Here is a 22,389-nt window from a genome sequence, read left to right as displayed (position 1 = left end):
CAATAGTGCCTTAAAAGCATATTAGCATTAGAACAGGATAGACACTCATTTGTCTCATGAGAGACTGTTTTAGCAGTGAGAATCTGAGGGATGAGTTAGCGAGCCTCGTGATTCTTTCTTTACATACATGTGACATCTGGTGGAGGTCTTTATCCCTACAGTGCTGTGACTTATGGTTCGACCTAACCCCGACGTGATCAATTCTTTTTCTTTTTCTTCTTTTCTTACATTGTCACTAAAACTCATCCTTCTCATTTAAAAGGTACTGTATCTCCCTTGTCTCAATTAATCTCACTCTCTCCCTCTGTTTGCCCTTCCGCATTTCCACTCCCCGCTTCCCTGCATCCATCTTGTTCCTGCCCTCCCCCTTTCCCCGAGGCCCGGCCACCACTCTGGTATTCCCAAAGTCATCTGCAATCAGACATCTTCAATGGATTAATTACACTGTCCTCACACAGCTTGATTGAGCATCTAACATCTACACCCTACCTCCTCAGACCCGGTGCTCCCTCCTCACCTCCACCCACCTACAGACCTCGAATGCTTTCTTCTCATCTCTCTTTCATGCTTCCTCTCCTTGCCTCCTTTCGTTTTTTTGTTTTTTTTTAAATCTTTTCTCCTTTTAAACCTCTACCTTCAACTCCAGACCCCACCCCGACCTCCTGTTCTCAGACAATGACCACAGCGGACGCCCCCCTCTTCTCTGGGCAAGAGAGCCTTTGCTAATTGGACATCGATTTACAGGGCTCCCTCCATGATCTCTCCTGAAAATCGGGATCACACTAATTGAAGAATTAACTTCGGTGAGACTTGAACCTGGAAAAAAAGGAAGAGGGACGAAAGGCAAAGACAGACAAAATGCTTCAGCTTAAAGAAACACAATAGAGCACACACGAGGGTGCATTCAGGCGCATGCACGGGCTCTCACGTACAAAACGGGGAAAAGACATGCAAGGACTCAGAGCTCCATCAAAGATAAATGTCTTGTTTGCCACATGGTAGGATTCACAAAATGTTACATTGATCATTATTAATCAGTTTAGCTTCCAATAACTTCCCTAACAAAACACTTCTCCAAAGGAGCAGTTTAACTAGTCTTTACTTGTTTTTAGCACACAAATATACGCACAGTCTCTTTTTTCACTCCTCCCTCCAACATACACACACATCCACTTCACATCAATCTTGGATCCCAGACCCTAAACCCAAAAGCAGAGTGCTGCTTTGAGTCATTCTAAAATCATGATGGATGACAACTTCCCAAAGCAATCCCTCTGCGTGCCAGCATCATTTAACTAAAGGCATCAACCTGCCCCAGCCAATACCACTCCTCTGTTTCCCCGGCCTGAGAGCGCCGGACTCGCCGTTCAAAACCACTGACATGATTCTGAAAAAAAAAATCCTCCTGAGGAGACATATGAGGGTTGGCACAGAAGAATCAGCTTCACCCGAGTTTCTGATCATGAATCTGTATTTGCCCCCCCCTTTTTCACAAGCAGTAAAGACGACAAGAGACGAGATTGTGAGGAGGTTAAGCTGACCTCAGGCTCACGCTTTGGAGCAGGCTTACCCTGGAGTGTGAGATGACAAAACATTTAGCCCGATCTCACTTGCAGCTCGCTGACAGGCTGAAACAAAAGAACAGCCTCGAAGGAATTTGAAATCATTGAATGAATGTCAATTAATTTCACAGGACGAACTTGAATTGATTAGAATATAAAACAATCTTTCTTGAAAGCAAAAGGGAATTGATGTCCAAGGCCTTCAAACAGCGAGACAGAAAAACGACAAAATGAAAGACGGCTGATCTTGTGTGTATGTGCGTGAGCTTAACAGTGTTTGTGCCAAGGTGCATGCATGAGTGTGTTTGTGTGCGTGTGTGTGAGCTCAGCAGTTGTGTTGCACGCTTGGTTGGCGGGGTGTGTGTAAAGTAATTAACATGATAGCCTCCCTCTAAGCCTGATAGCCTGTTCCCTGCAGCGAGGTCGTTCAACAGACACCTGAGCTGCGTCTCAGACACAACCCTGCAACGCATCTCTAATGCAAACACCCACACACACACACACACACACACACACACATAATAACATGCTAAACTCATATATGTCTGGTACCAACAAATACTGGGAACATACAGCCATCAGCAGAAATGCCATGGTGCATGTATACCTGTCAGCAGCAATGTTGCATGAAGGCTGAGAAACTATTTATTGACATTAATCAATTCACGTTGACAATCATGCAGACAAAATGCGAAAAAGATTTATTAAAGAGACAATGTGGAAGCAAAGAAGAGACAACAAGAAACTCAGGGAGCTAACTCCGCCAAGGCTTCACAAAATGCCCCAAATACTTTATCTTAATAACACGAAAAGGCTTTTTTAATGTGCATCTGGATCTGAACTAAATAAGACATTCTGAGAAACATCTTTCCTTTATTAAAGCGGTTATTACTAATTTATGATAATGCATCAAATGACAGTGAGAAAGGTGTCGCACAAAATTACGGAGAATTATCACCTGAATTTCAAGCTCCCCTCGGCTTCAAGGTCTTCATAGTAAGTTTCAGCTCTTTGTTTAAGTGCCCCCCCACCGCAAATTTACTGTTTTGGTTCACCCTCACTGCTCTCATAGCGTCATTTTTGGCGAGAAAAGTCAGCTGAGTTAGTAACTAGCTGGTGAATATAGTGACACATTAAGCTTCTAAGAAGCCACATACTTTCCTCAGGAGTTGATAGAGCTCATAAACAGCTAAATGAGAGTGAATAGCATTCTGTATGTGAATGTTATGGTTTTATAAAAATAATGAATTTTGCCAAGTAAGACTCACGACCAGTGAGTTATGGAAAATTAAATGTACTACTTCCTGTAGCGCCGCCTACGGATGATAAGCCATCTTGGAGTTTAGATGTTCACATTTGATATAAATGTGGTTGCAATTCGATGTGTTCAAGGCTTATAGGTAATGAGACAATGCGTATTACCGCTGGTGGCCAACATAATGCTGACAATATCCTTTTCTTTTGTTCCAATACAAGCTATTGTTTTCATTTTCTTCATCCCTCATAACCCCAGGACCTTCGCTCTGGTCCTCTAACACTATAACTGTGGCTTGGCGCAGACCCCCGAACACCCCCCTTCAGCCCCACACAGCCCTCATTTGCTAAAGGATTAGAGTGAGGGCACTGGGGTCAAAGTGAGGCCACCACCAGAGACCCTAAAAGAGAAGAAATGCACACACACCAGGCACCATAGAGCCACGATTACACACGCACACACACACATTAGCATTGCGTACACTGTACACATAACACTGCTTCATAGCACACACAGTCTGAGGAGCGTAACAGCATTATGTATTCACATACTGTAGGTGTGTAGGCAGCACCCAGACACGTATCGCAACAGAGACACAAATTTGCATGAGCATGTGCAGAACTAAATAAATTGACCTTAACTCTCGAACTCAAAAAAACACTAATACACATTTGTGCGACTTTAAAAAACCAGGGTCAAATAACAACTTCAGAGAGAAAGAAGAAGGTTGTTGATAAATCGCAGCAGCTTTAAGGCGGCATGAATCACACCTTCGAAAGAAGTGAGAGAAAGAGAAAGAGAGAGAGAGAGAGAGAGAGATAAACAGGAGGGAGAGTCAGTGAGAGAAGAAAAGTGATTGTCAGGGAGAGAAGAAACATCACTCTGAAAACTTCTAAAGAAGGCCCTGCTCTGGGTTTTAAATGCTCTCCTCCCTCTATCACTCTCTCTTCCCACTTTCCTCTCATCCCTTTCATGAATTAAAAGCACGGCCGGTCTGTGGGGAGAAGCATAGTTAATTCTGATCAGATCTCCTCCTCCCCCCTCCCCGCCTCCCCCCCACCCCCCCTCCTCTCCTCCCTGGGCGACGGTTGCCGTGCAGTCTGACAGACGGAGATGGGATCTGACAGTAAACAGGCGTGTGGATGCCCGGCGCGTGATTGACACGTAGGCAGGTCGGCGGGGGCCCGCCCCCCTCCTAATCCTGCCCTGTCAGCTCTAATTGGGGAGGTGGGGCTCTATGTCACCAAGGTGACTGATTGACAGGACCCCAGCTTTGCATAGATATGAGGGAAAGGTGGGGAGGTTCACGCATGGCATAACACTGTTAACACTACCATACCGCTAATAGAGATATGTGTGTGTGTGTGTGTGTGTGTGTGTGTGTACTCATGCACATTAACAGACGCAGGTGAACTCACTCAAAAACATGGCTGAGCTCACAAATAAACCCACAACAATAACCATGAAGAAATTCGACATGCATACAGGATGTCTGTAGCAGAGTGCACTTACAAACACACACACACACACACACACACACACACACACACACACATGCACACAATCTCTTGACATGCTGTGATGAAGAGCAGAGGTTGTAAATGCTACAAGAAGTGAGATACAGGACGCAGGGAGAAGCAATTCAGAGGTCTTCACCATGTCGAGGCCAATGATCGACAGGGTCAGGGGTCAGACACTTTGCGATAACACTTCAACCTGTGGACATGCAAATGTGTAATGTGTGTTAAATGAAACAGTGTATTTAAGAGTTTATGTGTCTGTTGGACACATCTGATGTTCTGTATGGCAGTGGTTCCCATCTTGGGGGTTAGGACCCCCGAAAGGGTCACATTATAATTAACCATAAAAAGAAACAAACAAGCTATGCTTAGTGGCTCATTGAGGAGGTGCTGAGGTACAGCGCAGCTTTGAGCTAATTGCTAACGTCAGCATGCTGACATGCTCACAATGACAAGTTAATCAGGTATCATATTTACCAGGTTCCTCATCTTAATTTATTGTGTAAACATGCTAACAGTTGCTAATTAGCACCAAACATAAATTAGCTGAGGCTGATGGGAATGTCAATAGTTATAAATACAATTATTGGACCCATTGGTACCTGATGATGGTGCTAGATAAGCCAGCAGATCACCAAAGTGATTACAATTCATCCTGAAAGGTACATGAATGTCTGAACCAAATACAATTGCAGACAAGACAATGTGTATTTCCCTCAAAACCACAAACGTTCACCAAAGTCTTAAATAATGTGGACCGACCAACCGACCAGCTCACAGAACATTGATACTTTCAGTCAATATTCTATTAGTTAAAACTATCGCAGTCCAAAAACCCTGCAATAAATAATACTTTCAATCTTTTTTGAGAACTGTTGATTGTGTCAACTTTATGATAATATTTGGGGCTTTAGTTTGTGGTGGTGTTTTTGAATTGTATTAACTTTTATATCGTTCATTCCATGTGTGTTATAGCACACTGTCTCACTGTCCAGCGTGATAGGTTTACCTAATAAACTAAATTCAAACTAATTCAATTCATTTTTTTAGAATTCCACTTATTAATCTTTGTTTTTTTTCTTGTTAAATTCTTGGCAGTTTTGCGAGTATGCGAAAATCTGAGAGGGAAAAATCAAGCTGCTCACAATCTCACAGACATGCACAAACTATGAAGAGGGGTCGCATGTTACTGCCTGCTTCATTATAAGGGGTTATAAACCAAAACCGCTACAAGAAACTGTCAAAGTTTGTGCTCCGAAGCATCTGAATTTGTACGGCTAATTATAAATTGATAATTGTAATAGCTCATATCTTTGTGTATAAATATATTTTAGTGATGGTGTGTGAGTGCATGCGTGTACGTGCATGTGAATGTGCGTGTGTGTTTTGATTGACAGCTGCCACTGACCTGTGCCAGTCAGAGTGCCATACTGCGGGGCGGTGGGGTCGATCGCTACGGAGAAGACCTTCGCCCTCATCTGCATCCTGCCTTCATTAGCAGAGCCAGGCAAGGAGAATAACAACCCAATAAATTAATAAAGAGAAAGAGGGGAGAGGGGAGAGAAGGAGGGAGGGAGCAGACAAGAGGAGAGCGGGCAGAGCAAGGGTATAACAGGAAGAGAGAATGAGGAGAGGGAGGAAGGAAGCAGGCATGAGGAAAGGGCAGGGAACGAAAGGCGTGAGAGGAAAGAGCGACACACTGAAGTATAGAGGGCTGGGAGTGAGGAGATGGAGGGGAGAGCTGCAAAAATAGTCTGTGCGTTTGTGAGTGAGAAGGCTACGGGTGTGCGGAAAAGTACAGAAAGCAGGAAGATGCGCAGAGGAGAGTAAAAGGTACATACGTATTGAATTCATCCCAAGTATTCAATTCCAAGTGCAGATAAAAGATGCATCCGCAGGACATTGTGACAATGCACCGAACCGCAAGTCAACCAAATTTGTAAATTTACCCAAGAAGGACTGGAAACGGATTTTGCCAACCATAGCTCTGGGGCTGATTAAGAAATGTGGCTCGGAGCCCTGTTTAAACAGAGTTTTGATACATTACCATCTGTACTGGCTCTTAAATGCCAGTATTGACAGAGATGCTCTAACTGGTCCAGAGAGTAGCATTTTGACGGGGCCAAATGTTCCAGACTTCCCCCCCTCCCTCTGGTTCATGATTGGGTTGACCACACAGCAAATGTGTTGATAAAGTGTGAGTTTTAATCATCCACTATTGTAATGGATACATAGCCGTGCTGGTGTTGTTCAGAATGTAAAGAAAAAAATTACCTCAACACTCGCAGTAAAATACACACAGCGGAGTCCAGAGGAAGCTTGCCACGTAAATAAATGATGAAAAAGTATGTTGCACGGGATATACTTGGTTGGGAGCTTTCCCAGGAGGACTCTAGCGAAGATGTTTTCTCATCTTCCAGCAGAGTTTTGTACCATACAGCAACTTCCATTACTCCATCTTCATCAGCATGATGGATGAAAAATGCGGCCTATCCTTATGCCAGGAGATCTATGTTTTAGCCCTTTAACAATGAACTGTACGTCTCAAACTCATCTACAAAGAGCAGAGGAATACAATGGCAAAGAGATCTAGGTTAGTTTTGTCACTGTGTTCGAAAACGACTGTATAGATCGATCAGTTTGAAACACTGAGAGATGTTCATCAAGCCGATCACAGCCAAGTCTACCTGAATTTGAAGAGGCAACAACATCAGCCTTCGTGCAGCCTGCTATAAGCACCCAATAAAAGACACATAATATATTATCACATCAGAAAGCCCCATCTGATGGGAAGACACAGGTAATGTGCCTGACCCTATTTTCTCCGGCTCTAACAGAAGTGCTGGCTGTTCAGGGTCGCGGAGAGTGAGCGGGGCCTGCTGTGCTGGGGAGGAAATTCTCAGGACGATCGATGCAGAGGATTAGGGCCGGCTTTGGGGCTCAGAGGCCTGGATCTGAGCAGTATTCTCAGTGGGGCCCCTGAGAGAGCCGGAGAGGAAAGCTGGAGGAGAGAAAAGAGGAGGACCAGGGGAGAGGAAGAGAGAGGCTAACCTGGAACTGTCAGGAGGCTGAGAGAGGGTTGGTCAGGCTGGGAATAGAGGAGCTGTCATGGTCCCAGTTGAAATTATGAATGGCGCTGAGACTCAGCCACCCACTCAGACAAACACTGGCCAGTCTCATTGGATAAACTGCGGAGCAAAGAGATTGTATGTAACACAAGAGAGAAAACAGACTGATAAACACAGATGAAGTTGGTTATTTTGCCTCCTTACGCTCCATTATTTTTTTAATTTTCTTCAGACCAAATCGGTAGTTGTCTTCTAACTTGATGATTGCAACACACAACAAAAGGCTCCCTCCGTCTGCGAGTCTGCCTCTGATGCTCATGATTGGTCAGCCCGTTCGCCAGCTCGCCGCTTTCCCCCGGGTACAGACGGTTGGATCCATGATTCATTTTGCAATGAGGAAAAGAAAAAAAAAAGAAGAGAGCTCATGTGAGAGAAGAAACAGCCAAGACCACTGGGAAATTATACGGTGGAGCGGCGTGGTGGATCTGGAATTAAACGGCATAATTAATCAAGCAAAAAAACAAGCACGTTGCTCATCCATTTATTATTTGCATTTTTTCCACTTCAGGAGATGTAATCAGCAGATATACGTTGGGGCCCCTGATCCATGTCACGGGGACCTGGAGGCCGAGCTCCCATTTAGACCACTGACCCTAAAAGCGTAAAGTGGGATCAGTTCTGTTCCAACGCTTTATTTTTTTCCCACTGACTATCATCTCCACACAATGCCCTCTGCCTCCAAAGTAATCTCCACAACAAGCAGAACAAGTCCCACCGAATCATGTTGTTGTCTCCCTGTCCTTTAAATTAGGGTGTCTGCAAAATTGGGTTCATAACTCTGGGCTCTCTGTGGAGTTGTTCTGCATTATGCAGTGTGCGCACTTGACCTGATGAAGCAAAAAACTAGCCACTTTTAGAAAGATAGCGTGGAAATATTACAGCAATATGATCACATAGCAGTAAGGGGCTGGCAAAAACCATGTAAACACCTCACAAAACAACTTTAAAATAAGTAAATCACCATTGCAAACACGGCTACATAGGTCACATTAGGTTGCACGCCAATTAGCAGCCCTTGGAAAACCCCTGCACACTACTGCAAGTTCATCATACTGTATCCTTATGAGTTGTTGTTTTTTTCTAACTTTGGTATATAGTTGTAATGACTTTCAACACTGGTCCTCACGATGCACCTGCAGGTTGGGCACAGATCATTTGACTTATTTCAAACTTTGTTAGCTGTGTCATGTTGCTTTGAAAGCTCCTTTACCAAAGTAGTGAATGCCAGGTCGGTTTTTTTTACAGTCCCGAATTTGTAGCTGACAAATGCTGCCGTGTGTTTAATAATGATTTAGTTACTTTAAATCCTTCTTTCATGTGGTATGTTAAAAAAAAGTTGTTACTCAAATTTTGCAACCTTAACGCACCATTATTAAACCCCTTCAACATCCCCAGCAACCCTCGTCACATGGTGCAGATGTCTATGAGCTACAACATGAGCAGATTGCATTATTCCCCACTCAGATTGAGTTGAATGGTGTTTGGACTCCTGGAGATGGTAAAAATAAATAGATTTGTGGAAAAGGAGAAATAAGCATAATTGTGTGAGTTGTGTTTATTTTTTTCCTACCTCCTTGATCATCTCACGACCCCTCGGTTTGATACACCAGGGGGTCCTGTCTCCTCCTGTTTGGACCAACTGACCTTAAGGACAAAAAGTTTACAGTCAGTTAAATTTGAAGAAACATTGCACATAGAGTATATTACAAGCATGCACACCATAGGCTATAGCTTTCTAACTTTGATCTATTATTTAAGCTTATGGCTCGGATGTTGTCTGTAATACTTGATTTTCCTCCTGGTGATCAATACAGTTTGATCTTATTTGATCATCTTATACAAATAAAGAAAGCTATAAAGCACAAAATCGGCACACTATATTGTACCCAGTTATAATTTGTAGTCCTGCTATTGTCTACATAAGTATTGATGGTAGTATAACAGCTTGTTGTTATTATAGGAATATTGATCACAGAATACAGAGCATTGCTGAATTTGCACGTAGAGTATGTGTTGCAGCCTCCATCATGACATGCACTTCATCTTTCACCTAGTTCTCCTGTGCCTCCGCCGCATGTATCTACAACTCGTTATGCCCATTATGCATAAATACATCCGCCAAATAGTTTGAAACGTATCACTTCCCAGCTGGTCAATAAGGCTTGTTCCTGGAGCGCCGTCATCAATCGAGCCATCAATATGGAAATACCACTGTGACCCAGACATTAATCAATGGGCGAGGGAGGGCAGGGGCACCTAAAATCATCAATGAGACGGATCGGCCCGCAGTCAGGCTGTATTGATAAGAGCATTTCCACCTGTAGCGGCGCAGAGCCGGGGAGGCAGGCCGCATCTGAATTCAATACCCGCCGCCGCAGCTGCGAAGCTCGAAGCCCAGAAAGACACGGTTGAGCGGAGATACGTGCCTCGACTCATCATAAGACCAGTCTCTTTTTCTCCGTATATGTCCCCTTCCTCCTCCTCCTCTCTGTCTACCTCAGAACTTTTTCTTTTTTTTCTGTTTTTTTGTGGTCGTGCCTCGCACTAAATAACCACATCACGCCTCTAATACAGAGCAACAATAGCTTGAAATTAAGTTCTTTGTCTTTATTCCGCGGCTTACTTCGCCGTGCACCACCTCCTCCTCCCCCTTTCTCTCCCCACACGATCTGTGGAGTTTAGTCAAACCTATTTCCTCCAACTTCAAACTGTGAGAGAGGGGAAGTGGAGCTCGACATCAATGAGAAACGTCTTCAGACGCTCGTCTCACGCATTCGTCTGACTGTGAGCGCTGGATTAAAGCCTCGTCCCACTGTTGACGTCCAAAACCTTAAACCCAAGCAATTAGGTCCACGCTCCTCCCGCGTTTACCATCCGTTACCCGGGTACAGCAGCGCGCTGGTTGATGGGTAGTGTGGGACAAGGCAGCCTCCCAGTGGTGTCTTTGTGTACGCACAAGGAAAAGCAGCAAAATGCATGTGAAGACATTTGATTTAAGAATAAAAAGGGAATATGAGATAATTGTGATTTAGTTAAGTGGCTGAAATGGGAACAAGCTCTAGCTCTAAAAGCTTTATTCTTTTGTCTCATTTTGTTATTTCCCCTCAAATTAGCTACTAATTATGCCATTCCTGTCAACCCTGAGTGGCTACATCCCTACACTGGCCAGTAAAGTAAATGTTGACAATCCCCATATTTGACTTCCAATCAAATCCCACACCACTCTCTCCCTCGTGACACTTCTTAAAGGTTAGAGTTCAAGGGTTGTGTGTCCTGTGTGCACACGGGCCTGCCCTTTTCATTCCCAATCAGCCGTTCTCTCGTCGTCCTTTTTTTTTTTGTTTTTTTTTCTTCCTGAGCCAGAATGGAGAGATGGACCACAAAGGTCATGGACATGGATTTCCTTTTGTTTGACTCAATGAAAAGGTCAGATGAGGGCACCATGAAATGGCAGTGAGGCCTTCACATCGCCCTCACAGGGACCCGAGTCCTTAGGCTACATCGTCCCTGAAAATGGCACAGGAGGGTCCCGTGGGCCGCTGTGATCCCATCTGGTCCCCTGGGTGGCTTTAGTGGCCCTTCAACAGTGTGCAGAGAAAACGAAGACAAAAAACTGTGGTGGAAAGATGAAAGCATTCTATGTGAAACTAAACTTTTGAAGACTTATAAATGAATATACACGCGTCTTATAACTGCTACTTAACTGGCAACAGTGTTCCACAAACTGATAAAATGACAAACAAGAGTTTATGGAAATTGCTCTTTACCCACTTTTCTTGTAGTGATTTATTTAGTAAGTGTGTGTGTGTGAGTAGGCCCGTCTCTGTAATAGATAAGTTGTTTTGCTCCTCCAAAGCAGCTGTACCTCTGTTAGTAGAGCAGAGTGGCCATTAATCATAAGGTTTGTACCAGATTCCTCCCGTCCACACGGAGCACCAGACTGCTCTCACTTTGGACAAAACATCTGCAAAATGAATGTCAAGTATCTTAATAAGTGACTTAGCAAGGAGTTCAGGTGACGATAGAATCTGCCTTTGTTTGATGTGCGCAGGAACAGACTTCTAATTTATCAAGCTAATTAGTTTACAAAATCACAATCCACTGTATAACATATATGGAATGTCTCAATTTAAAAATATATATATATATATATACTGATTATACGGTTTCATATGACTTTTCTTTTCAGCAATTCTTGACATCAAACCTCTTACTATTAAACTTTTTCCAGTTATCCTGTAGGTGGTTCCAAGCCACAGGGGGCTGCAAGATGAATCCGAAGGGTTGTAAGATGATTAACAGGGTAAATATAGTCTACTTGTTACACATTTTATTTGATGAGAATTTAAATGAATCTTTATTTTCCTTAAAGAGATAATTTTACCTCTTTTGAGTCTCTAAACCTTTTAAAAAGTAAAACAACAAAACAAGGACAAACTCACACTTTTGGTAGAACCGGTCACAAACTGTAGACGCATGTGGCCGCCGCTGACGGGTTGCAAGCAGACGTCTCTCTGCTTTATGCTGACACAAGCCAGAACAGGTTGGGAACCACATGTAGACCATCACTGTACCTGCCCTCAATGCACACTTCTGATTTTACTAGTGGGTTTTGGAATTTGGATGTGTTGCCTCACAGGAGAAGTGATCAGAGCTGTCATATAACACTGATAAATAGCAATGTATAAGCAGAGCTCGTCTGAGGTTAATTGAGATTTAACAGTTGATTAAGACTGAATTACATTAACTGCAGACTGCTCAGGATTTCCTCATCGGTTCAATGTGTCACTAATCACTTATGTGTAAAAAAGAAAGAGACAGGAAGCAGAAGTTTTACAAGATTTGATTTATTAACTATGATACAGATCACATAAGGCCTTGCTGTATACACCATTCCCATTGAGACAAATTACCATACTCAGCAAATAATGACAGTTTTTTTTGTTTGATGTTATCTTTTCACTTTACAGTACTTCATTTCTTTTTTTATTATTTTCAACCCCCCTCCCCTCCCCCATTATTTCTTTATATTTTTTTTATCATCTCTTAAATAGTGAGAGTGGTGGAGCCCTCTTCCTTGGTTGGGAAGAAATCATGCACTATACTGGGCTGCTCTCTCAATCGTTCACAAAGAAATTGTTAAAAAAAAAAAAAAATGCTTTGTATTTTTTAATTATTAAAATAAAACAAAAAGAAAGTTTTTTTTGTTTTTTTCTATCACCACTGACTAAAGGGCAACGTGTTAAACCCCCTAACATACCAATAAACAACCATTTGAATATAGTTTTGCTTGTTTCTCATTTTAACTTAACAGACATCTGTCACCATTGTTGCAAAAAAAAGAAAAGAAAAAGAAAAGCAATGCAGCCACATATCGCTGAACCAAAGTCACATTTTTTTAATTCAATTGTTCTTCTAAACTGTCACTTTGCTTCCTATCTCTCCCTCGACCCTTTTTTCCACAGTCTTTGGCTGCCTCACAGTCAGTTCAGTATTAACACATTGATATACACAGGGAACGCCACTGGCCGGCGTTCACACAAACACACACACACACAAGTACCAGTGGTCACCCCTCCTTCCTCCCTCCGTCTCCCAAATAATGATCCCATTCACCCGTTTGCTGCCCGTCTTCCCTCCCTCTAACCCTCCCCAATCTCTCCCTCACACTCTCTCTGAGGATCAGTGTGTGTAATCTGGACCAGCTAACAGGGTTTACACAGCGGGGTAATGACCGCAAGGAGAACTGCATTCCTCTCCTTCAGGTTTATTTGGATCACACGGGTGTCTGGCCGTCTGCCAAGCACAGCTTGCTAGCATGTTCGCTCAAACCCACCCGACCAAACACACGTTCTTAACTCCTCTATCCCCTAATCACACACATACACACACACACACACACACGGTAAATAGGTAGTGTTGACTTATAAAAGCTCCTTTAGGAGTTCAGTGATTGGTTACAAGTTTGTTGTTTTTCCCTCCCTTTGGGCAGAGGACAGTCTGGGGAGACGTGCAGAGATGCAACTCAGGTGTCAGACAGAATAAGTGACCCTGGTGAGCATCTGCTTAACATTAACACGCATAAGTTCACATGCGTGCACACTTTCTCGAGCTCACAGAAACAAACACACACACACACACACACACACACTTCATAAGCTGCTTCGATCAGGACTCACTCGGCAATTATCCTCGAGCCCCATCTCACTGGTTTCTACGGTGACAGCAGGCCGGGCCGAGGAATTCTGCGATGCTCGGTTGCAGTCATGCAGACGGATGAATGGACTGTCTGTTCTGTCTGCTGTCTCTCCCAGACCCAAGTGTCTCTCTTGGACTAGGAATGACTAGGGGATGTGGTGGCATAACAGTGACAGCGGGGGCAGACTGGTGTCGTGGTCACAACTCTTGCAAAATTATATTTTTTGAGTGCACAGAGAGCAAGTTTGAGTCTTCCTTTCAGAGGTATGATGCGGTGTCCTAAGAGGGACAGCATGCTGAGGCCTGGAACAGTGTTCACCAATTACTTCCAACAATAAAAAGCCTCAGAGGACATTTTATTCACTGCATATCTAATCAACTGCAAGAGCAGAGCCTGAATCTATATAATCTCAATTGATTTGAATCTGATTTAAAACTGCTGTTTTACTCTTACACTTTATGAGCTCTAAAGTTAATTTGACCTGACATACAGTGATGAAAAATCTTAACAATTGCACCTAATAAGAGAATCTGACACCACACACAAACCACAGAAGGAAAATGGTGCTCCGCCCATGCAGTAGTGGAAGTCAGGTTATGGCTGCAATACCCATTTCTTCCTATAGATGTCAGTGGTGTGCTCCCAGAGTGAGAGAAAGTAGGGTGGACTGACAATAAAGTGAACGGTGGCTGTCATGTCATGGCAGCTCCAATTTAAAATGTGCCTTCAAAGTGCTCAGAAAAGTGCTTTTTCAACAAGGTCCTTACTGTGGAAACTGCAGAACCGACTCTCTCGTAAAACCACCACAGTGTGAAAGAAGCAACATGACAGGTGACGGTCCGACACTGGAATTATTCCCACTATCTGCCTAATACAGGGAAGTTCAGGTAAAACAAAAAAAGGCATGGATATATATGCACACACAGACTGGTAGACTCTCACACAGACACTTACACACAAGGCCACGCATTGAGTGACGGGCCCCTTCCCACGATTCTGTCAAATGAAGGACAAAATAAAACACGCGTCGGGAGAGCGGGAATGTAGAATCAAGATTTAGACCGATGAATATATCCAACTGTTTTCTTCATGTGTTCACAAAGTGCATGAGATTGAAGTTCAAACCAAGAGAGCGAGAAACCAAAGAGGAGACTGGGAGGAGCCTTCCCAGAATGCAAAGGGTGTTTGAGTTCCCATAATCCTTTGCTCCAATTTGCTGCCTAGTCGATCCGGTCTGTTGAGATTTTTTTCCTGTGCTTGGCATATTGCCTCAACTGCAACTGATTTTGTCTGTGTGCGTGTTTGTGTAACTGTGTGAGGGGTTGATAGATAAGAATGTGTGTGTGCGCCGCAGAGGACAGAACATCCTGTCGGGTGAGCAGTAACACGTGTTTCTTGCCTAAGTCCTCTGTACAGTGGCCAAATAAACAAACATGTGTTAAGGACTCGCTCTCTGCTACACCTCGTCCCAGCCACAGCCTCCCAGGTAGGTACAGTGTGTGGGCGGATTGCAAAAAAACGTGCGCTGGCCACAAAAACTCCTAGGACAGCTAGAGGCTTAGGGATTGAGGAGAATGGTTGTCGGAGGCACACTGGCCACTGGGTGTTTGTGTGTGTGTGTTGAAGCAATCCCAACATAGCAGAGTTCACATTCCCCTTTCCACTTTACTTCTGAGTCCCTCCCTGAGTCCCTTTAACAGTTACTGGCAACATCGCACTCGGTGTGTTTGTGTGTAGGTTCTCTATAAGGCAAGGAGGGCAGGTCTAGGTGAAGTGACACAGAGACAAAGGGATGAAGTGGCGGGGGGGGTAGAAAGATCATACTGCCAGTTCAGAGGCTCTTCAGTGTTCCCCTTTTCTGCCTTGTGTGTGTGTGTCCATTTTTCTAAAATTAGCAGAGGCTCAAACGCTCCCTTCTTCTCCCAAACACGTAGGTTTCTCCCTGTACATACTGCATCTCACTCAATCTCTCCCAACTTGTCTTCCTACCTCTGGTTCCCATTTAAATTTGTCTTCTTCAATTCCTTCCCAAACTTCCAAATCTCTTATTCTAAACCCTTAAATCTCTCTGAATCTCGTTAGCCGTCTTCTTCGTTTTTTTCCCCCTCTTTCCCTTGATCCCTGGTTCACAGCGTGTGTTGTTCCGTAGGGGGGTGATGGGGGTGTAGGGAGGGCGGCAGCAGGGCTGGGATGGGGGACTGGGGAGTAGGAGGTGGGGAGTGGGGTGGGGACTGATGTTGATGGAGGTGGTGGAGGTGGTGGTGGTGGTGGATAGGAGGGCCGTAGTGTGGAATGACTGGAGGGGTGGCTGGGAGGACATAGGGAGTCGGGGACGGAGTCGGCGAGGCTTGGTAGCCTCCAGCCATGCAGGAGTAGGCCGAAGTTCCTCCCCCGGAGGAGAGCGAAGAGGTGGGGGAGCCGGGGAGGCCGTCGGCCAGCGGCTGATTGTAGAAGAAGAAGAAGCACTGGTGGATGAAGCTCTCGATGATTGTCTGGTAGGTGCGGGTGGCAGTCAGGGCGTCCATAGTGGTAAAGTCTGGTCTCATCAGTGTGGGCCAGAAACAGATGGACAGGTTCTCACTGGTCATTAGGTTCAACTTGTTGTTCTGGTTCACCCTGCGCAACACAAAGACACCAAAAAGAGAAATGAATTGGCCTCAAATCCCCACAGTTCAATCACATATTATTATTCCTAAATAGCTTAATTTGAAGGAGGTAAAAGTATTTTATATTTTTGTGTGCCATTTTTCTTGGGACCTCTTGGGGGTCCTGACCCACTGGTTGGGAACCACTGATGTAAACAGTTTGACGACAAAGTTTTCCTAGCATTTATGGAGCAGAGTATTCATCAACACACACAGAGATAACGCTGCAATAACACAGATAAAGACTCAACCCGAGTAAAGCGACCTCTATTCTGTCAGTAAGCTACTTTCGGTGATGCCACTGCTAGGTCACTTGACTGGATGACCGGCAGGGTTAGTCAGCACGGCTGTCAGAGGCAGACTCTGACCCCGTCACTCACTCACTTGTTCAAGTGGCTGGCGACATATTTGAAGACCTCGTAATTCTCTTTGGGGAAGCGGCGCAGGATGTCCTTCATCGTCTGGAAGCGCTGCTCCCTATCATTGATCTCTGAATGGTGGCAGAGAGAGAGACGATAGAGGTTAGAGGAGGGAGGAAAGCGGCTGAAAGGAATGATTAAGGGAATCTATGGCAAAGATGTCGGGTCAGTGAGAGTTAAGATGAGGGGGGCTGGGGGGCGGGGGAGGGGGCAGTACAACGGCTCTCAAAAAATACGTGCAGAACACAGCAGTACGAGTTTCACACATTTAAGTCATGAAAAGACACACATTCAAAAAGGACTACAGTTACAGTACAAAAAAAAAATGTTCACCAGACAAAGACCACACACACACATTCCAGAAGAGAAAAGTACACCCATCACAATGTCATAGATTATAGCAACTCACACACACAAACTGGGTGTGTTAAGCCTGATGGCAGCGAGGAGGAGTGAGTCAGAAAAGCTGACGTCACCGGCTAACACAGTCCATCCTGTGTGTATGTGAGCGAGGCAGAGAGCCGCAGTGGGAACAGCAGATGTTCTCGTACACTTCGAAAAACATGATTTACAATCAGAGAATTTGGGTTTGTATTCCCACAATGAGGTCAGTGTGGATCAAAAACACATTTCATGCCCAATGACTTAACACAGCCCCAGCTCCTCCTGCTGTACGTCCATCATCGGTCCTCAAAACTTAAGTAACGTCACCATGACCATGTGCACTAAAAATCCACCCGCCCAGCTTTTTCCGCACCCCTTCTTTTTCTCCCCCTCTCACTCCTGACAGTAAGAAAACGCCCGGCACAATTTGCAATTTTCAACCGAATGAAGTCTTTCTCATCTCTAAACTTGTTTTCACTCTCTCTCTTCTTTTCCTCTACTGCGGCACAGACTGCAGGAGCTTTATCAGGTCTCTGTCACGGCTGAAGAAGCTCGCCATGGCCGTAAAAAAAAACACACACACACACACACATACACACACACACAGAGCTCAGTGAGTGACAGCAGCCTTGCGGCCCGGGTGTAAATCTCTGTGGCGCGACGCAAGACTAAGCTACGCCTTAAATCTCCATTCCAACAGATTACAGGACACAAAGAGAAAAAGAGAGGCTGTGGAGAGCTCAGGAGCACCCTCGTTTATCTCACATATGACCGTTTTCTCATGACTTCATCCGGACCCCGCTATCCCTTCAACATGTGCAATCATCCCAAAATTCTCCTCACACAAGCCTTAAATATTCTCTCCTCCGTTCCCCATTTCCTCACGGAGTGGCAAATCCAATTCTCATGGATGGTTTTGGATTGCAAGAGTTTTGCTGGTTAGGTTAAAGAAAAGTTACAGAAAAGGATTTAAGGTCAAATCCAATACACTTCAGGTTTTCGTGCAGAACTCTGCCCCGCATCCCCCTGAGCCCCCAAGTCCCCTTAAAGCAGAGCCGAAGGACTTACTGAAGGCCTCCACCAGCTCTCCCTGCATGTTGTAGGGCACCAGAGGCTCAGGCAGCTCGGAGAAGAAGGCCTTCATGGCTCCGGCTACTGTGTTCATGGTGAAGTCCTTCTCCACCAGGTCCAGGTTGTGGTCTGGAAAAAGGGTTGAAATGGAGAGAAGACATTTAAAGTACAAAACACACACACTGTATATATACACATATCATAATTGTACATGCATACAGTAAATAAGAGAGGTGGCTTCAATAATAACGATAATAATAACAATTTTATTATTATTAAGACAGCATGGTGGCTTGACAAATCAATGAACAGGAGTGTTTTATGGAAATAATAGACTTTTATATGAGTTTTGCATGAATGTCATTTAGTCGGTTATTGCATTTTCTGGATCAAAAACTGACATTTCGGTCTGGTTGCGTTTCAGGGTTTTATCCATAAAGCCTACTTACGGAATTATTCACCGTTTGTGGTTGTTTTTGATTGCGCACACAACTTGTAGACAAGCCTGGTCTGTTCAATTCAACATTTAATCAATATGAATAGAAAGCATACAGCATCTTTGGTGATACCATATGATCCTTTAGTTTAATAGAGAGAGTGAACCGCAGACTCTCATGAAGTAGATTTAAGCCGAGAGAGACCGGTCAGGCAGCAACACCACTAAAGAGGCCCTCAAGCGTGTGTGTGTGTGTGTGTGTGTGTGTGTGTGTGTGTGTGTGTGTGTGCACAAGAGACTTAATTAAAAAAAAGTAATTTTCTGATAACTTTCTACTTTACAAAAGGTAGTGTGTGTAGAAAGATGAGAGGCTGAAAAAAGTAATAGAGATACGGTTAGTGAGTTCTTGAACAGTCCGAGGAGAGATCCCATTTTGAGAGTTCCCAAAGTGCGCGGCTCCTGATGCCGCTTTGTCCTGTAATGAGATATCTGAATCTTCACGGGGCTGTTGAAGTGCCATCTTCAGTATGGCTATGAGACACCTTCGCTGTAGTTTCACCTGGAATGTCTGGTCCCATCGGCCGGAGGCTCAGAATGATTCAACGCAGGGCTTCAACTCTGATTACCCGAGTTGGATTTTAGGCTCAACCTGGCGTGGACGCACGTGTACACACACACACACACACACACACTCACTCATACACAGGCCATGTTGCTCTGCTATCTATCTCGGCAGCGACACGCTTCATTAACCAAACCAATCTGGAGGTAATTAACTGCCCACAGCAGATAGACACACGCATGGAGTCGCACACGACATGCACACGTGTGAAAATGTGCACGCACGCAGGAGCAGGTACAAGATAGAGGAGGCAGCGCCGCAGTCTAAAAGGAAGTGAAGGCCAATTCGCTCTGTAGAATTAATGCTCCCCGGTTAATGAAGGGGGCCGAGGTTTGTTATAGATAGAAGCAGCCATACATACGCACGTCTTTGTGGCCTTTTCGCCACAGCTGAAGCGAGGATGAGCAGGTGTACACTTGTACTGTAGGTTGAAAGTAACGTACCTTGGTCAAATTGCCGCTGCATGCTCTCCATCTCTGCCTTGTTCCCGCTGACCCTGTAGAGGCCTTCTGTGCTCAACCCTAGTAGAGAGAGAGAGAGGAATGTCATTATCACAGTGTTCTTTTCATGAGTCTAATTTGCAAATATGAAATATTTATAGTCGCTGGTCAATCACCACCAATAACTACTTGATGTATCACTATGCTGCTTATAGATGCACTCTGAAGGCCTAAAAAAGTAGAACTGCTCTAATGGCCTCTCCCTGTGTCCTCTTCCATCTAGACACACTATTAGCTCTATTTATTAAACCCATAAAGCACTCCTACAGGTCTGCCAAGAGCCCACTGGTGCACTGTGACAACCTGAGGCGACCTTTGTAGCCACACATACTTTAAAATGACTTGAGGAACTGCAGATGCCAAAATACCAGCTTCATCCTCAGGAGGATAATTACTCAGGATGTGCCGCCTTTCTTTAGACACTACGCAGTCAAATTGTGTCCATATTTATTACGTGGCAGAAAATTGAGGTAAAGTAGTAACACTGAAATTAGCGTGTTTGAGCTCTTGTAATATTTACTTAAAAGTGCATTTCTATTTAGAGCTGTGAAATATACCCAAAGACCAATGAAGCAGAAGAGACTGCGTCTGATATTTAATGTCTGGATAAATCAGGAGTAAAATACGTGGCACCGTTTTATCCGACACACGCATAAGGAGACTACCGGCACATTAAGAGGGTTACAGACAACCATCTAATAGTTCAGACAACAAAAACATTTACGTGGCTGCAATAAATAATACTGCAGCAAATTAAAAGATGCATTTAAAAAGGTGACTTAACAAGAGCTCTCCATTCATCACTATAACGATACAAGACAAAAGAGCGGGAATCCAACAGTCTGCTACTTTTCATACAAATGCTGCCTTCCCGTTTCTCTCGCCTCTTGATTAAATATGTATTTTTCAATAATTTTAATGGCTCACACCCGCAGTAGTGGAGTACTGGTTGTTAAATACTTGTTAAAGAGGCCTGTTGGATTTTATTATTATTAGTGTTTCCAGCAATAATACATCCCGTTATACTCTAATAATCTAATATCGTCAACGGTTTCAAAGTTTTAACAGCGAGCTAAAATCTCCCGCATTGATTTTTCTTCGCTCTTGAAGGCCTTTTTAATTAATTCTGAGATCTTTTTGTTGAGCTGACAACCACCGACTAAGCTAATATGTACTGTAGTCTCATGCTGCATAATTTCATTTTATGCGAAAGAATAAAGCACAATAGAAGTTTAAAAACTGTCGACCCTTCAAAATATTTTAAGTTCAGCAGCAGAAAGCGCGTCTTCTACGGCCCAGCGTCGGTTCTTATTTTGCATATCATATCACACATATGAGACTGACTAAATACTCCCTGAATTGAGTAGCGGTGGTGGTTTGCAGAAGGCTTAACCTCTTAAGTATTTTCGCAATACAGCCATGTTCTCAGAAATGGAAAACACAACAGTGAAAGGCACACGAATAGCTGGTGGGAATGAAAGTTCACTTAATTTTACTTAATTTTTTTCCCCAGTTTATAGAAAGATAAGGTTCCAACTCCCGCCCTTGAAATTCCCTTTTCGTTCACACTTTGGTGGAGATTCAGGGAGACAAAGAGCAATCCAGAGGGAGTGAAGGAGATAAGGAGTGGCAGAAAAAGAGGGTGAGATAGAGAGGCAGGGAGGAAATGAGAGATCTCCCAGTCAAAGCATACAGCATCTATCGCTTCCTTCTACCAATCAATTATCCACAAAAGCTTTTCTAGCCAGACACACTAGGAAAACAGGGATGGGAGGAGAGATCGTGTAGCAGTGGTGGGGAGAGAGTGTGAGCGATAGGGGCAAAAACGGGACAAGCACCCAAGTATGAGAAAGATAGGAGGGGGGGGGGGGTGAGGATGCATAGGAGTGAGGGTCAGGACTGATGAAAGAGAGAATGATAAATAATAAAGGGATTAAGATAAGGAGGGATCTATAGAATGTGTTTGAAACAACGCAGCATATCAAAGACGGAGGTTGCAGGAGAATGAAAATAATGGAAGAGGAGCCACAAAGCATTGGGAGGGTGGGGGGGGGGGAGTGAATGGCTGACGAATAGAAGACTTTTACAATGATAGAAATGATGACAGGTGAGCTCTCCAAAACAAACAACAGCATCCTCTTCCTCTGGGGTCAACGTAAATAGGATTTCTTCTTGTGGCAAACAAAGGTTTTTCTTCTACATCATCTAAGAATTTTGTTAGAAAATGTAACAACTAATCAACTAATACCTTTTCCATTCTTTTAATCTATACTACTATCATTACTTTCATCTGCTTATCGAGCTCATACCAGCAGAAGCCGAACATTAAAACCATCAATGGTGCCTTCACAGCTTCCAGCAGCACTCAAGTGCGCAAAAACACACCTGTGAACCTGCAATCACACAAACCCCGAGAGGGCGATAAATGCCCCTGCAGTTAGTGGCTGTGCTTCTCCAGCGTGTTACTATCTGACAACACTCCAGCTGATCTCAAATCAGCCCAGACCCCAGCGGCTGATTTCATAGTTCATCATGGCTGGGTGCTGCCCTTTACATCGCTATGGAGGCTCCTACCGCCAGCAGATATGCCCGCACACGCTAACACACACACACACACACACACACACACACACACACACACACACACA

At 44.2% G+C, this 22,389-nt stretch overlaps 1 protein-coding gene across 2 annotated transcripts in view; it reads right to left on the bottom strand.

The window, feature by feature from the left end:
- Positions 1 to 12,296: 12,296 nt before the first annotated feature.
- arhgap35a (Rho GTPase activating protein 35a) overlaps positions 12,297 to 22,389 on the bottom strand; it is a 73,303-nt gene continuing 63,210 nt past the window's right edge. For both annotated transcript variants that reach the window (XM_031861179.1, XM_031861178.1), the window contains exons 4-7: positions 19,685 to 19,762; positions 18,181 to 18,312; positions 16,694 to 16,799; positions 12,297 to 16,280 (exon numbers count right to left, since the gene is read on the bottom strand). In XM_031861179.1, coding sequence (XP_031717039.1) covers positions 15,791 to 16,280; positions 16,694 to 16,799; positions 18,181 to 18,312; positions 19,685 to 19,762 — 806 coding nt within the window. In that variant the 3' untranslated portion in view covers positions 12,297 to 15,790. The remainder of the gene's footprint in view (positions 16,281 to 16,693; positions 16,800 to 18,180; positions 18,313 to 19,684; positions 19,763 to 22,389) is intronic.

Source organism: Anarrhichthys ocellatus, unplaced genomic scaffold (assembly GCF_004355925.1).
Source record: "Anarrhichthys ocellatus isolate YVR2014 unplaced genomic scaffold, GSC_Weel_1.0 scaffold24, whole genome shotgun sequence".
NCBI lineage: Eukaryota > Metazoa > Chordata > Actinopteri > Perciformes > Anarhichadidae > Anarrhichthys > Anarrhichthys ocellatus.
Note: the sequence above shows the minus strand (reverse complement) of the source record. Positions and strands in the feature narration are given on the sequence as shown.